The sequence below is a fragment of the Sinohyriopsis cumingii genome, chromosome 15, assembly GCF_028554795.1.
Source record: "Sinohyriopsis cumingii isolate HCF-2022 chromosome 15, ASM2855479v2, whole genome shotgun sequence".
NCBI lineage: Eukaryota > Metazoa > Mollusca > Bivalvia > Unionida > Unionidae > Sinohyriopsis > Sinohyriopsis cumingii.
The window spans coordinates 67,689,615-67,706,688 of NC_142975.1; the positions used below are offsets into that span (position 1 = coordinate 67,689,615).

The 17,074-nt window shown below is 33.8% G+C and overlaps 1 protein-coding gene across 2 annotated transcripts in view; it reads right to left on the reverse strand.

The window, feature by feature from the left end:
* Positions 1–17,074, reverse strand: part of LOC149781998 (phosphatidylinositol N-acetylglucosaminyltransferase subunit P-like) — a 24,019-nt gene continuing 6,945 nt past the window's right edge. For both annotated transcript variants that reach the window (XM_089933402.1, XM_089933401.1), the window contains exons 4-5: positions 12,629–12,747; positions 1–12,031 (exon numbers count right to left, since the gene is read on the reverse strand). In XM_089933402.1, the coding sequence (XP_089789528.1) occupies positions 11,928–12,031; positions 12,629–12,747 (223 nt within the window). In that variant the 3' untranslated portion in view covers positions 1–11,927. The remainder of the gene's footprint in view (positions 12,032–12,628; positions 12,748–17,074) is intronic.

Genomic DNA, 17,074 nt, shown 5'->3' on the forward strand with positions numbered 1-17,074 from the left:
AAAGTGACAAAAAAATTACTGTTTAATATATCTTTAAAGCATTGAAATCAAAATATATTTTAAAACTTTTAAAAGTAAAACAATTACAAAAAAGTCTTCATGCACGAAAAGTGCAAATAAAGCATATGGTGTACTTTTGTAATTGTTATTAAAACCTTCCATGCATATTAAGTAATTTAAGCGGGTTTTATTAAATCTTCAAGAATTTTACATGCTTAGAGTTAAAAATAAAAAGGGTCCATTTTACATATTTGCACACTGATCTTTCAGCACCAGTTTATCTCAGTATCCCAAACTGACAAAAATTTCACAACCCAAAAGCCGACAATAGTTGATATCCTCTTTCTTTGTAAAAATCAGAACTGAAAAATGATCACTTACATGTCCTAGAGAGAGAACAAATCTACCAAAATTATCACCACAGCAGAACGCCCTGTAATTTTAAAATTTGAGCTAACTTAAAGGAGCAAAAAATGTGAAATTAAAAAGGACATAATTCTGACAAATTATGTTGTTGTTGTTGTAGGGTGTAAAGCCATTTTTCAGTACAAGATAGGCTATACATGGCAGCCAGTTTAAATGGTGGAGGAAGAATCTGGGAAAACCCCAGAAAGAACCACAAACCCACGAGAAGCTACTGGCAAGCTATCTCACGTGCCTACACTGGGACAAAATTATGACTTACAAATATAAAGGCACATGTGTATAATGCGTTCTTGATAACAATACAAAGGGAATAAATGTAAACAGCATATACATTTTTGACCATAAGGGATAAATAAGTGATGTATTACTGCTACTGTAAAGTTCATATAACTTAAAATAGTTTTATCAGCAAGCATTGTAGACCTAAATAAAAATGGTGGCTATCTTATTTTCAATATATTGTAATGGCCAAACTAGGTCCATCCAAGACTATATTGGAGTATGACACCAGGGATGAGTATCTTTCTTACCAACTTACTTAGGAGGAGAGAAAGGAGGACACTCAACAATTTGATTCCTTTTCAACCATAACCCAAGATGATTTTCTTTTAAAGAAAACACATGAATAACGTTGCAGTTCATAACCATGAAAGTCTTCTTATTTTGATACAAAAGCCAGAATATTACCATTGTCTTGAGGTACAGATCTTTACATCAATCTCACACAAGGTATAGCAACATATCATTAATTTTAATACCACTTTTGACAAATGTAAATTATACAAGGTTTACAGTGTTTGGATTCAGTAACAATAAAGTTACTAGAGAAGAGATATTATGACTTGATTATGATTTGTTAAAAGTAAAATCTGCAAGAAGAATACTTGCTTGGCCTTACACTTCAATTATAGCATACTGCATACTTGTTTGAATTACACTTCAATTATAGCATACTGTATACTTGTTTGACCTTACACTTCAACTATAGCATACCGTATACTTGTTTGACCTTACACTTCAACTATAGCATACTGTATACTTGTTTGACCTTACACTTCAACTATAGCATACTGTATACTTGTTTGACCTTACACTTCAACTATAGCATACTGTATACTTGTTTGACCTTACACTTCAACTACAGCATACCGTATACTTGTTTGACCTTACACTTCAACTACAGCATACCGTATACTTGTTTGACCTTACACTTCAACTACAGCATACCGTATACTTGTTTGACCTTACACTTCAACTACAGCATACCGTATACTTGTTTGACCTTACACTTCAACTACAGCATACCGTATACTTGTTTGACCTTACACTTCAACTATAGCATACTGTATACTTGTTTGACCTTACACTTCAACTACAGCATACCGTATATTTGTTTGACCTTACACTTCAACTACAGCATACCGTATACTTGTTTGACCTTACACTTCAATTATAGCATACTGTATACTTGCTTGACCTTACACTTCAATTATAGCATACTGTATACTTGTTTGACCTTACACTTCAACTATAGCATACTGTATACTTGTTTGACCTTACACTTCAACTATAGCATACCGTATACTTGTTTGACCTTACACTTCAACTATAGCATACCGTATACTTGCTTGACCTTACACTTCAACTATAGCATACTCTATACTTGTTTGACCTTACACTTCAACTATAGCATACCGTATACTTGTTTGACCTTACACTTCAACTATAGCATACTGTATACTTGCTTGACCTTACACTTCAACTATAGCATACTGTATACTTGTTTGACCTTACACTTCAACTATAGCATACTGTATACTTGTTTGACCTTATACTTCAATTATAGCATACTGTATACTTGTTTGACCTTACACTTCAACTATAGCATACTGTATACTTGTTTGACCTTACACTTCAACTATAGCATACCGTATACTTGTTTGACCTTACACTTCAACTATAGCATACTGTATACTTGCTTGACCTTACACTTCAACTATAGCTTACTGTATATACTCACAAATAAGCCAAACAATTTAAGAAAAAATAAAAGCTTGGAAGAAAGGGGGGGGGGTGGATTATACATGGGCCAAGGTCTAAACTTTAAAGTTGTTTTGTTGACTGCTGTAATGGCTGTAAGTCTTGGGACACAAAAAATTATATTTTGTTTCATGTCCCAAGACTTATAAGCATGTATTAAAAAAATTACATTTATGGCATCAAGACACTTGTAGACACAAACAATGTAAAGAAAAACTTGGCAAGATCGACATAGGTCACACAGCAGTGACTAGCTCTTTCAATAACCACATCTGTCAATAACCTTTTATAAACTACTATGATTGGTTCTGTTATTATTTTGCAGGTGCATAGTTTCTGATGTCTCCAATGTGAAAATAAATAAAGATAAATAAAAACATCATACTTCATTGGCTGGTTTGAGTTGACTTGGGAGACCTGGCTGTACTCAAAATATACAGTACTTACACACTGGTTTGAATTGACTTGAGAGACCTGGCTGTACTCAAAATGTACAGTACTTACACACTGGTTTGAGTTGACTTGGGAGACCTGGCTGTACTCAAAATGTACAGTATTTACACACTGGTTTGAGTTGACTTGGGAGACCTGGCTGTACTGGCTACTGGCAAGCTTTCTCACATACCCACATAGGTGAATCTGATACTTGAACCCACGCAGACAGAGGTGAGATGGCAGTGATCTGTAACGGTGAGTGCTTTATACCACTCTGCCACTCAGGGCCCCCACTGTAAATTGTACTTAACATCACATAAATCCTTGTGTATTCCAAAAAACACTAGATTCAGACTTTGCTTCGTTTATTATTTCTACCAAATTGCATTCTTCCATTTCAGCTACAGGAGACATATATAGCTGTTTCATTTACTTTGATCCACATGCTTACAAGCTCTCTTTCTCAATGATCCTACAAATTGAGGTAATCTTTATCAAAGGGTACAAATGTTTAATTGAACAAGGCACAAAACCAGCATATATATTCACATAACTGTTACATGTTCATAATGATAATAATAAAAGCTAAAATTCTGAATATAGACAGAGATCACCATTAATCTAATTTAGTTTGGCTGAAGAAAATCAAAATTTTCCACACATTGGAAAGCTGGCTGTTTCTGCGTCTCTTCTGCTTATAATTAACAGATTTGCATTTTGTTTTCCGACAACAATCCATGACAGTTAATCAATAAAACCTGAAACTGGCTAAGGTTAAGAGGCAATTTTGTTTGGTGACTATGCCAGTACTTTTTGATATGTAATTGTCTTTTACTCCATAATATTAGCATGATTACCATAGTCATGTTAAACTGGGTTTAAGGTTGCTTATGTCAAAGCAAACTACAACTCAGTTTTTATGGTATTTTGATAACTTTGGAAGCATTATTTCTGAAACTTCATTTTTTTTATTTCAGAGATATTATTTAAGTTTAGTGTAGTGGTACATATGATTTGAAGGCAAGGGTTGTGCTTCATTCAGTACAAGTTCAAGCCTTCAATGCACATGAGGTGGTACCATTATGCAAACATGCTCACTAGCCTAAATGTGAGTGTTGAACCAAATCCTATTGCTGTTTGTTCTTGTCATACTAGAATCACATTTTAATGAGTTAGATATTTACAATTTCAAGTCCAAATAAAAACATAATTAATGGTGCACTGTTACAAAATTCTAATGCAATAATGCATAAACAAACAATAATTAACTAAAGTCAAAAAGGAAAGGCACTGTTACAGCAAGACACGAATGCTCAATTCTTGTCATCTTCTGATCAAATTATACAAAAATTTGAATTAGGCAAACATAATAAGAAAACAGAAAATGAAATAAATTCATTGACTTATTAATCAAATATTACTAACTTATAACATTTCCATTTAATAATCATACAAGCCAACCCCGAGAGATGTAAACACATAATTTTTCCTAATATCAGTTTGCCTAAATAAATGCATTTAGAACTTACTGCTTGCATCTTGTGATGTTGTCTTGGACTTGCAGGTCACCTGTGCATAGGTCATGCAATTTTTAATGGTTTTACCTATTCAGTTTGGGGGTTGGGGTTGGCTTATAAACAAACGAGTTTATACATCAGCATATATGGTAATAGTTTTCTGAATTGATTTCAATGGCATTAGATTGCATGACAGGTTGGTGAGGACAATTCTTACAATAACTTAGATAACTAGTAGATTTTAAAATCCTCAATAAATTACGTTTTTAGAGTGCAAGATTAATCAGGTATTGAGCTGAATTTTGAATGCCAAGTTGGTGAGGATAATGTCCATAATGACTTGGACATTTGATCTCATGAAAATGTTGGAATTATGTTTATGAGGTGTTAGATTGGGTAATTATTAAATTGGATTGAAAATGTCAAATCAGTGAGAATAATTCTCATACTGACTTGGACAGTCTAGGTTCCTATGAATATTCTGATATTTAATTTAAGAAAATGAATTATACATTTGCAGCACAACGAAAATTCTCCTGTATGGTACGAAAACAAAAATGAATCAATTTCAGCATAGAAGGACATCCATCATAAAGATGCATTTAGCTTCATAAAAATAATTAAAGACATTTTATTACATAAATTTAAATAAATTATTAATCAGTGAGGACAACACTCATTTGGACCATAATTCTTATCATAACTGATATAATAATCTATAGTTTGCTTATAAAAACTAAACATAGACTTTTTTAATAGAGAGAAGCACAGAACATTCCTTAAATAAATATTGCTTTGTGCTCAAATAAACTTTAAACAAAAATTTACTGTTCAAAATATGGCCTAAAGTTCAAAAACTTCATATCAAAAAGTGAAGAAAAAAACCTAAACAAAAATAAGTAAATAAATAAACAAATAAAAAGATTTTTTAAAAATCACAAAATAACTGTGATGTGACTACTTTGAAAGTTGCTGAGCTGACAGCTCACAGCTAATGAAACCCACAAAATTTGTTATAGTATTCAAACATCATCCAAATTGTTTGTACCTCTTTACTGATTTTGAAAACAAAAGGTTCCAAAAATATACAAAATGCACAAACCTTATTAGTCATTTCATTCACTGATTTATAAGTTCTAACCTGACTCACTGGGGGTCCCAGACACTTTTGGCATCTCATATTAAACAGGAGTTTCTTTGGTAACACAGTCCACCATATTTGCATGGGCAAATCTATTTTTTTCAAGCAAGATCTGTAATGTGGTTCACCACCTTTGATAATCTCAATAATTTGTGTAAATTTTGGAGTTACATCTGTTTGAACACATTTACACAAGAGTTCCTCCTTTTTATTTGTTCATTTTGTTTTATAAATATCAGAACTAGACACTGAAAAAATTGAATGCAGACGACACAGCTTTTACTGAAATGGACAATTCTAGAAATTGGAAAAGGACAGTGACAAGTCTGTTTGCTTGTGTACATCAGGAGCTTCTGTTTACTTTGAAATGCCAAAAGTTGACAGTGTTAGGGACCCCTTGTCAACAGTCAGGTTAGAAATTATAAACCAATGAATGAAATGACTTTGTGCAGTTTTTATATCCTTGATTATTTTCCATTTTTAAATCGGAAGGGAGGTATGAAAATATCAATTATAGTAAAAGTCATACAGGCCATGTATGCTCATTTTGTCATCTTAAATTCAACATAAAATATTGTTTTAAAATTTAATACTACTTTTGTTTAACCAAAGTCTATTCAATCCTGATGCTCTGCATCCTGTCACCAAGAAACTTCCAGGCAAAATTTTTTGATCACTATGGACATTTACAATGATGGCCAGGTAATAAACTGGTCTAGAAAAGAGCACATTAAGTCTAATCATCACAATCACATTACTGAAAAAGTCTGTGTTGGATGCATACATGACTTAGAAAACTTTAAATTTTACTATAGTATGGCAACAAGACAGTACATTTGCACAAAGATTATATAAAGAAAATACCATCTTGTTGTTGTTGTTGTTGAGTTTAATTATAGTGGCGTGCGCACAATTGTGCATGTACCACTTTTTTCTGACTGCACTGCAGTCTGCTAGTTGTTCCTGGGGAAGGGGATGGTGCCACCTCCCCCAGGCTTTTATGGATTCAAGGAACCCTGATAGTTTGGCCTCAATCTGTGGGTCCATAAAGGTCCCTAGAGTTCAATGGTTGGCTGTCATTAGTGGGAAGGAGAGCTCAGGATTGGTCCTGCTTGCTTTTACATCGCTGGTTTCTTGTTGCATTTGCCTGGTGTTTCTTGCGATTTTCTTTTGTTATTTTTTTTTTTCGATTTTTTTTTTCTTCTTCAAAATGTTCTAAAAGGAGGAGGGGATGTTCTATGCTGTTTATAGAGGTTCTTAGTAGAAATCATGTATGAAGAGAGATTTTCAAGGTTATTATGGTATTACTAGTCGAGGTGTTTAGGGTGTGTTTCCTACGTTATGTTATTTATAAGTTTTTAGATATTACCTCTTTAAGTTATTTATTAATCAATGTTTTTAGAGACTGAATGTTATTTATACTTTATTTAGCAAGAGACCGGAGTCCTAGCCAATTACACGGTTCATTAAGGACATCTAGGACTGGAATCCTAGCTGATTACTCGGTTTGTTAAGGACATCTAGGACATCCGATTTTGCGGTTTCCTTAGTTTTTTATAGGTGCTTCATAAGTGAATTATTTATTAATACTTTTATAAAACTGAATGATATGTTATGGGTTTTATGTGGTGGCTTCTAAATTTATTTAGCTAGTTACTGGGTCTTTTGGTTTTGTGGGGATAGTAATTATATTTTGTTCCTAAGTCCTGCTGAGTCTATGAATTGATTTATATTTTTATATGCTGATTGTTTATTTTTATTAAAGTCCATAAGTAACTCTGGGTATTTGTGTGGTGATCCAATCTCTTTTTGGTTTTTGATAAATATTTTCCGAGCGGGTTGATATTTTGGGCATATATTGAATATGTGGTGTAGATCTTCGGTGGTGTGGCAGTTAAAACAGTTAATGGTTGCTGGTTTGGGTCCTATAAACCTTCCAAAACTGCTTGCTAGTTTAGTTTTTCCAGTTATTATCCTGTTTATGGTTTTCTGTTCTAAATAGGTACCCTTAGGTAGCTGTATGTTCCTTTCTACGTTCTTTTGGGTTTCTTGGTGCTTTTTACCTTTTGTGGAGGAGTTCCAAAAATCTTGCCATGTTTGGTCTATATATGTTTGTGCGAAGCTTATTGCTTCTGTAGAGCTATAGTTAAGCTTGATAGAGTTTTGACCTCCTAGTTTGGTTTTTGCAACTTTGTCTGCTGTTTCGTTGCCAGAGATTCCAATGTGCGACGGTAACAACATGAGCTCGACTAATTGATGTGCTGTGGTGATATCGTCAATTATTGGCATGCTCTGTCAAGGAATTGTTCCCTAGAGTGTGTATTGCGATTTTGGATTGATTTGATAATGCTTAGGGAATCGCTTATAATGACTGCTTTAGATATTTGGTTGTCTTTGATCCATTGTAGTGATTCAAGTATAGCCCAGAATTCAGTGGTGTAAATGGAGCAATAGTCAGGTAATCTGGATCCCGTTTGTATATTGAATTCAGAGATGACTATTGCTGCTGCTGTTCTTGGTGGGTTGTTTGTTTTTGATCCATCGGTATATATTTTAACATAGTCCGGGTATTTTTGGTTGATTTTGTTTACCAGTACAGGTTTTAGTAAGTTTTCTTGTCCTTCTTTATTGCCTAATTCGGTAGCTTCAATGTTAATCCTTGGTGGTTTTTGTAACCATGGTGATTTGTTCTGGTCTGTATTGTTTGTTACCTGTTTTTTTAGTAGAGGTATCTTTTCTCTTAGTTCAAGGATTACTTTGCCACTTGGTGTGATGGGTATGATTTTGGGTTTGAGTATTCCTGTGCATAACAGCAAGACCCCTCTCCGGACAGTGCCAAGTTCCTGCAGTACAGGTCGCTTAAAGAAATCCAGCAGAGCCTAGACAACATAGGGACAACATACCATCTTGTTAGTTTTACATATTATATTAAAATTATATTGTGGAAAAAATTAAAATCAGTTTGTTTACAAGGCACATACCATGTTTACAACTGTCACTCATAGCAATTGTTATGAATCTCTATTAAGTCGTGCACTCTTTCTACATTACTGAGGTGGACCTCATGACAAGGGAAGTCAGCAATGTGTTTGTACCAAGTGAAATATAGAAAAAATCACAAATTAAACACAATGACATGTAAAAACAAAATGGGGACTATAAACACATTGAATATATATCGTACAGTCTTAAGTCAAAACCTGAAGACTAAAGCAGATAACAATTACTCAGTGAAGAAAACAAAATGTAACATCAGAGAAAATATTAATATTATCACGTGTTGGGCAAATTTGCTAGACTAGGTAATGCATTGATTAAAAGAATCAAGACTGAATCGCGTGGCTTGTATTCATAGTGAATACTGTAAATATGCACTCCAAAAATGCAGATTATTACAATATATACCATAGAAACTGATTATTACAATATATACCATAGAAACTGATTATTACAATATATACCATAGAAACTGAGGTATTTGTATACCTCTACTCAGAATAAATGGCTAGTTTAAGGTTTACCATTTTTTTTATGCATGCTTTTGTGACATCAGAATGTATCAAATGCCTTCCAAGCTAAATAAGGCATAAAAAGTTCTGGAAATAAATGTCAAGGGAAATTACTCTGATTCTGAGATGCCCAAAGGAAACCACCTATGGCATATATATGGTCTATGAAAGGTCCAAAACCATAGCAGTTTTCTACGTCTGCTAAATTTAAAACCATAGCAGTTTCCTAAATCTATGCTAGATTTAAAACCATAGCAGTTTTCTATGTCTGCTAAATTTAAAACCATCGCAGTTCCCTAGATCTATGCTAAATTTAAAACCATAGTAGTTCCCTAGATCTATGCTAGATTTAAAACCAAAGCAGTTTTATAGGTTTATGCTAGATTTAAAACCATAGTAGTTCTCTAGATCTATGCTAGATTTAAGACCATAGCAGTTTTCTAGGTCTATGCTAGATTTGAAACCATTGCAATTCCCTAGATCTATGCTAGATTTAAAACTAGAGCAGTTCCCTAGATCAATGCTAGATTTAAAACCATAGCAGTTTTCTAGGTCTATGCTAGATTTGAAACCACAGCAGTGTTCTAGGTCTGTGCTAGAATTTAACATTTTCAGTTTTTAGGTCTATGCTAGATTCAAAACCACAGCATTTTTTTTTTTTAGGTCTAAGCTAGATTTAAAACCACAGCAGTTTTCTGGTTCTATGCTAGAATTGAAACGATAGCAGTTTTCTAGGTCTGTGCTAGAATTGAAACCATAACAGCTTTTTAGGTCTATACTAGATTTAAAACCACAGCAGTTCCCTTGGACTATGCTAGATTTGAAACCATAACAGTTTTCTAGGTCTATGTTAGATTTGAAACCATAGCAGCTTTCTAGGTCTATGCTAGATTGAAACCATAGCAGTTTTCTAGGTCAATGCTAGATATTACAAAATGGATATGAAAAGAACACTTGTAAGATAATGGATCAAAGTTTTGTTATTAACTAAGGAAAACCAAAATAAAACCCACAAAAAGAGGGTGGGAAAATCTAATGAGATGTACATGGTTGGACTTGGATTATCCTGATATTGTAATAAAATCCATAATTTTTCCCATTGGACACAATTCTAATAAAGTGATAGCACAATTCTGAACTTGATATGAGCTGCTACAAGAAAAGATTCTTTTACAAAGTTTGGATGGAAAGATGGAAAGAATGAAGCTGTATTACAACTAGTCCAGCACTTTGTCATGTGGTATTTTTAAAAAAACTGTAAAACAAAATTTAAAATAATTATGTACTTGATGCAGCATGCATTATACCATTTTTCCATCAACTGTAAGGTTGCTCTACTTCACTTTGAAAGATTGTCAGAATGCTTTCCCTCATCTTCCAAATAATAATTTTGTTCCTGCTGCTTGAATGAAAATGTCTTAAAGGATGTTGAGAAACACAACATTTACACAGCTTTAGGTTCACATTATCAAATATGTGACCATTATAGACATCATACAAAGTCAGTTCTCACTGCGATTTAGTTAGAGCAGGAACCACTCACTTCTAATGCATTCAAGGGCATATTCAGGATTATTTCTATAAGGATTGCATTTTATAAGCAGGTGATTCTTCTGATGCTTCATACTGCAAACTTTCTGCATTTCAATGAAAAGTTTAACAAACACACTCTGTGTATGTGTGTACTGACTGAAGATGTACCCCAGTGGATTATGACAGTGTAACACAGACTATGCATCCCAATTCTGTCTCAATCCAGTGTCTGATGTCAGGAATTGACTAATTGCTAAATGTACCATCCTACTTTAATATCTTAGGACCTTCTACATCATGAAAATGCATTTTATCTTGAAATATTTTAATGTTCCAACATCTATATTAAGGTTGGTTGAGTATGAAACTTTCCATACACAGGTTCTTTCTTGTCCCACTCAGAGACAGGAATTTTAGCTTGATGTTTATCTGCATTATTTCTAAGATCATACATCCTTCACTTTGCTGATGATTCTTGATTTAGAATATGAATTTTGACATCCTTCTAAGATTACTATGGTGATAACTCCTGGTGAACTTTGAAATCCTGTGAAGATTACTATAGTGATGACTCCTGGTGAACTGTAACATCCTTGAGAAGATTACTATGTCGATAACTCCTGTTGAACTTTGACATCCTTCTATGATAACTATGGTGATAACTCCTGGTGAACTTTGACATTTTTGTAAGATTACTATGGTGATAACTCCTGGTGAACTTTGAAATCCTGTGAAGATTACTATAGTGATGACTCCTGGTGAACTGTGACATCCTTGAGAAGATTACTATGTCGATAACTCCTGTTGAACTTTGACATCCTTCTATGATAACTATGGTGATAACTCCTGGTGAATTTTGACATTTTTGTAAGATTACTATGGCAATAACTCCTGGTGAACTTTGACATCCTGCCAAGATTACTATGGAGACGATCTGCAGACAAAGGAATACACTTTTTCCTGATTCAAAAGTTGTGATCAGTATGATAATGATGATGACTCTTTATCTAATGAACTCTGCCATGCACCCCTACAATGAGCTCTTCCAAGTACCAATAAAATGAACTCTTCCAAGCAACCCTACAATGAACTCCTCCAAGCATACAACCAATTAATTTTTCCAATCACCCCAACAATGAACTCTGCCATGCACCCCTACAATGAACATTTCCATCCACCCTTAAATTGAATTCTGCCATGCACCCCTACCAGTAGTATCTATGATTGGTCTCTGACTTGGATAGATCTTGGAATGGTGGTGGTATGGCACTCAATGGCACCTACTAAAAACTATGATCATGACCCCATGAACTCTGACCTCCAACCCTACATATACAGTCTGTGATTGACCTCTGATATGGACAGGTCCCCCAGTAGTGGTATGGCCCCTTCAGGTAAACTATCTGGTGAGACTCTTGGTGAGTAGTCATCTGAAACACAAAATGAGAAAGCCAAAGTTCAACATTCTGGATGAAAAGTATTTAGAATTATCTGACTTACATATACAGAAGAATTGTAGTAAGATTTATCTGTGGTATAGAACATTATAAATTAATGCTGAAAACTTAAAAATTTAAGGTCAATTGCACCAAGTTTCACAACTTATACATGAGGTACTCTTGAAATAAAAAATATTGTATTGTGGTCTTCAAGGTGAGGGAAACTAGAAAATCTGGTAAAACAGTGACTTGAGCGAGTGACCACTGCAAAATTTACAAAGTTTGGTCAAGGCAAATGGTATACAGATCAAGTTATTGTGTGGAAACAATTTTCCTTTTTCCAGGCATTGAAACCTTGATCTTGAACCTTTTGAGTGCCCAAAATCAAACAATTTCTTCATTGCTCATTTGCAAAGTTTGGTAATGGTGTCAAACTCAATTCACGGTGCAGATATAAAGCTGAGAACTGATGGACAGCATCGTAACATGATATGCTCTGACCTAGGAACTAAATTTTGTGATTATAAAGCTTTTAAAACCCGTAAGTAAAACACTGGACAATTCAGGTCTGTGGGGCCTGAATCTTACCTGTAATATTGTCCATGGAATCCAAAGTGGGAGTGTTCAGGAAGACATATCCCAGGTACAGAGGATACATTAGCAAGAAGGCCACACAGCTGTAACAGGGCACGGCAATAGCCCAGTACCTATATATAAGCAAAGTTTATCATTCATGTCTACAGATATATTCATGTACATAAAGAACTTAATTTAATTTTTAAAGATTAAAAACATTTCCGGAACAAAGATGCCCCACTAATACACATAAAAAGCAATCTGATTAAAATCAAATCTCTACTGTCCTATGTGAAGACCTGACAGCAACCACTCTGAGGCCATGTTCTGGTGACTTATGTAACAATAATCATTAATTTTATCAGCGAAGTCTTATATCATCACATTTGGGAGACTGAGTAAAATGAATGAAGTGCATCGATGTGTGCCGAGCAATTTGATTCACTTTCAGATTTCTGAAAGCTGCATTTCCATTGGCTAATTTAAAGGTCAACAGAACATGATCCCTAAGCAGCTGCTGTCAGATCTTCATGTAGGACAGACTGCATGAAGAGTGACCTAAAAAAAACTTAACTTACAGATGAAAGTCAAGACAAGCAATAACATTATAAGTCTAGACAGGTGATAACATTATAAGTCTAGACAGGTGATAACATTATAAGTCTAGACAAGCAATAACATTATAAGTCTAGACAGGTGATAACATTATAAGTCTAGACAGGTGATAACATTATTAGTCTAGACAGGTGATAACACTATAAGTCTAGACAAGCAATAACATTATAAGTCTAGACAGGTGATAACACTATAAACCTTTACACTTTCAGAGAATGGCATCAAATTTTGGATAAATTCTCTAAAAGTTGTAAAATAAATTAAAACATGAACAAAATATGTTTCTGCACATTTTTTGGCAATAACTATTTTTTTTATAAACTGACCAAAAAAAAGGCCAGGAATAAAGATTGTTAAGGACAACTACCTACCACCAACTTTTCAAAAAGAAGCATTTTATTAGTACAATGCAAATAAATGTTACTGATCAAATAACAGCTTAGCACATTTTGACATTTTCACTGAAATATTTAGTTGACAAACATGCCCAATATTAAGCTGACAACAATGCTTAATATTAAGTTGACAACCATACCCAATATTAAGTTGACAACCATGCTCAATATTAAGTTGACAACCATGCCCAATATTAAGTTGACAACCCAATAGTTTTTATTAAATTAATACAAATCTGAATTCTGATGGGGCTATATTTTTATACAGTCATTATAAATCTTTTGGGGCTTATAAGAACACTTTAACTCATTAACCCCTGTTGACGACTTTACGGGGCAGAAGGTAGTATCCTACTGCCGAGCTCTGTAGCGTCAAGGTATGTATGATACACTAAAGTGGGTGATATTATAGAAAGGTAGACAGATGTAGCTCTACAATGATACCAAATAATCTGTAAGTTCTAGTTCCACTACAAAATACAGAGGAAAAATACTCATTTTTTGGACCCGATTTTTCCATCTAAAATTTGCCTGTGGTCAGAATACCATTTTGTGTCCGGATTTTATACTTTTTGGTCTCAGATCTAAGACAGACCGGTGTGAACTGCAAACAGACAGATGAACCTTTGCAAAACGTAGTATAAGATGGGCATCTGGAATAAAGAGTGGTCTCAATACGAAAATAATGGGTCTATTAAGCAAAAATAAAGAAGAAGAAAAAACTCCAACTTTTACCCTTCTGCTCATGCCAGAGCCAAATAGCCAATGAAAAACGATGTTTCTAAAATAGCTTTCAAAATGTGTTTCCTACTCAAATTTCAGGCGAAAACAACAAAAACCTCCAGGGGTTAATGTGTTAAACACTTTATTCAAGGATAGCATATTATTTTAGTCTGTAACCACACTCTTTATTGGATTAGTAATCCAACATATAATTTCTAATAATAATTCAATAAACAGTTTCTAACAGTAATTCAATACATAATTTCGAATAGTAATTCATTAAACAATTTCTAATAATAAATCAATACACAATTTCTAATAGTAATTCAACAAACAATTTCTAATAATAAATCAATACACAATTTCTAATACTTATTCAACAAACAATTTCTAACAATAAATCAATAAACGATTTCTAATAGTAATTCAACAAACAATTTCTAATAATAATTTAATACACAATTTCTAATAGTAACTCAATACACTATTTCTAATATAGCAATTGTGCGTGTGTGTGTGTGTGTGTTATCTGGATTTTTAATGCAGCTTTAAAAAATTTCAGTCATATTGCTACAATGTCTGCAGTGTGGCAGTTCGTAGTGATGTCTAGCACTAGGGCATCATGCCACAGACATGTAGCATCATGTCCCACCCAGTCACACAATCCTGACACCAGGCCGACCAGTCCTAGCACTAACCTAATAATACTTAATGCAAAGTGAGGCAGTTGCGAGTACCATTTTTATAAGTCTGTGGTATGACTTGACTCTGGTTCAAGCCCATGACCTTCTGCATCCCAGGTGGATGCTCTAACCACTAAGGCCACTGGTGTGGTTCTAATAGTAATTCAATACACAACATCTAATAATAATTCAATATACAACTTCTAATAGTAACTCAATACACAGTTTCAAATAGTAATTTAATACACAGTTTCAAATAGTAATTTAATACACAATTTGAAAGCATTCCAATGGGAAGAAAAGCTGCTTATGCCTTGTAATGATTCTCCCAAAACTATTTTGTACCCCTACTAGGGATCAACCATACTCCGAATAGGGACCAACTGATTAGAAATCATGATTGAACACGATGTAAATTACTGCTTCATACCTTCTTTTTTATGATTATGTTTTTATGTGAACTAATCATATGCAATTTAATGAATACAATTTTAAAGGACACTGTATATTAACTTATTCCAAATGGTGTAAGTGTTGGGTGTGGTTTAGGGACTTTCTGCAAACAAGTCAAAATGTGCAAAACTGTTATATCTTATTAGCAATGCAAGTGTACACTGTATTAAGAGTAGAGAAGTTGATGGTCATCCCATGCAAACTTTTCTGTCAGAAAACAAATGAAAAAAAACTGCCACAAAAATCTTGCAATACTGTATGTGGCCAGAATTTAACAAGACTGTTCAAGTTCTGGAGATGCACCAGTGTGACATAAGAATCCAATAATTTTTTGTCTCTAGTGCATTTTACTGTCAAATATATAACTATATTGTCCAAATATATTTCTATATACTGTGCTTTGACAACACATCACATTTCATACAATTTTCAGTTTTGCAAATTATAAAGAAACATTCATTTCCCAGGTGGCACTTAACCACCAGATTTATAGCACTGGTAAACTGACATTATCTGCCCTCATGGGTAGATAACCTTATGCAAAAAGCATGATTCCGAGGTTACTCAATGTTAATGACTCTCTTGGAAATGCTCTGAGAGGATTCTAAGACTTGTATGACTTGATTAACTGATTGACTTACATGCTCCATCCCTTTGATAGATGCATTACTTAAAATTTGTAAGAAGCTAGCCATAACAGGCATTTCAAGTCCGTTGTCAGCTTTATTCCACATCCAAGGCTAATCTAGGATATGGATGGATCTAGTTATGACTCAGGGTCTTAAAACATGTAAGACAAAGAAGTGAAACAATTTAAGTGAAATCATCAAGCAATCAATTTCTCTACAATACAAAGTGAAAATTCAAGAGACATTTACAGTTTTTGTGAACTAAATTCCATTTAATCTTAAATGCCCTATCACAAGTGCAAATATATAAAATGTTCTGAATGAATACCAACAGTTTTGAATGTAATGAATTAACACAGTGATGCAATCCAGAATGTCTTTGAACGAGTACACAATAATCCAAGGTAGTGTGTATAAATCCCAAAGTAAATAAGCACTTTATTAATTCAAATGAATATTTTAAATAAATAATTCCTCTTGAATCATATCAGAACATAACTGTAAATTCTAATCAATGGATTCCCACAGACTAACCAAAAACAGGAATGAATGATTTACTTCTCAAATCCCTTTTTATACACATTTTTGATTGACCCAGAAGTGAATCATTCCATCAGAAAATCTGGTATAATTGTAAGCAAGAATGTTCTGAAATAAAATGCTATGTAAACATTCTATTTATAACTTACCATCATGGACAAAGTTAGCTATGTAAACATTCTGATAACATTATCTAAAGTACAACCTGCAATCATGGACAAACATTAGGCACACTATTAAATAATAATATATGGACATGCACACAGATGCCACAGTGGTCACTATGTTAAGCTTCACCAAGGCAGGCTTAAAAATAAATCAACATGATCTACAGCTTGTAGAATGGTGTTGAATTCATTCAAGTGCACACATGAACTAAGGTTCAAGACAAAAGTCAAAAAAGCAAGAAATCAAGGTCTT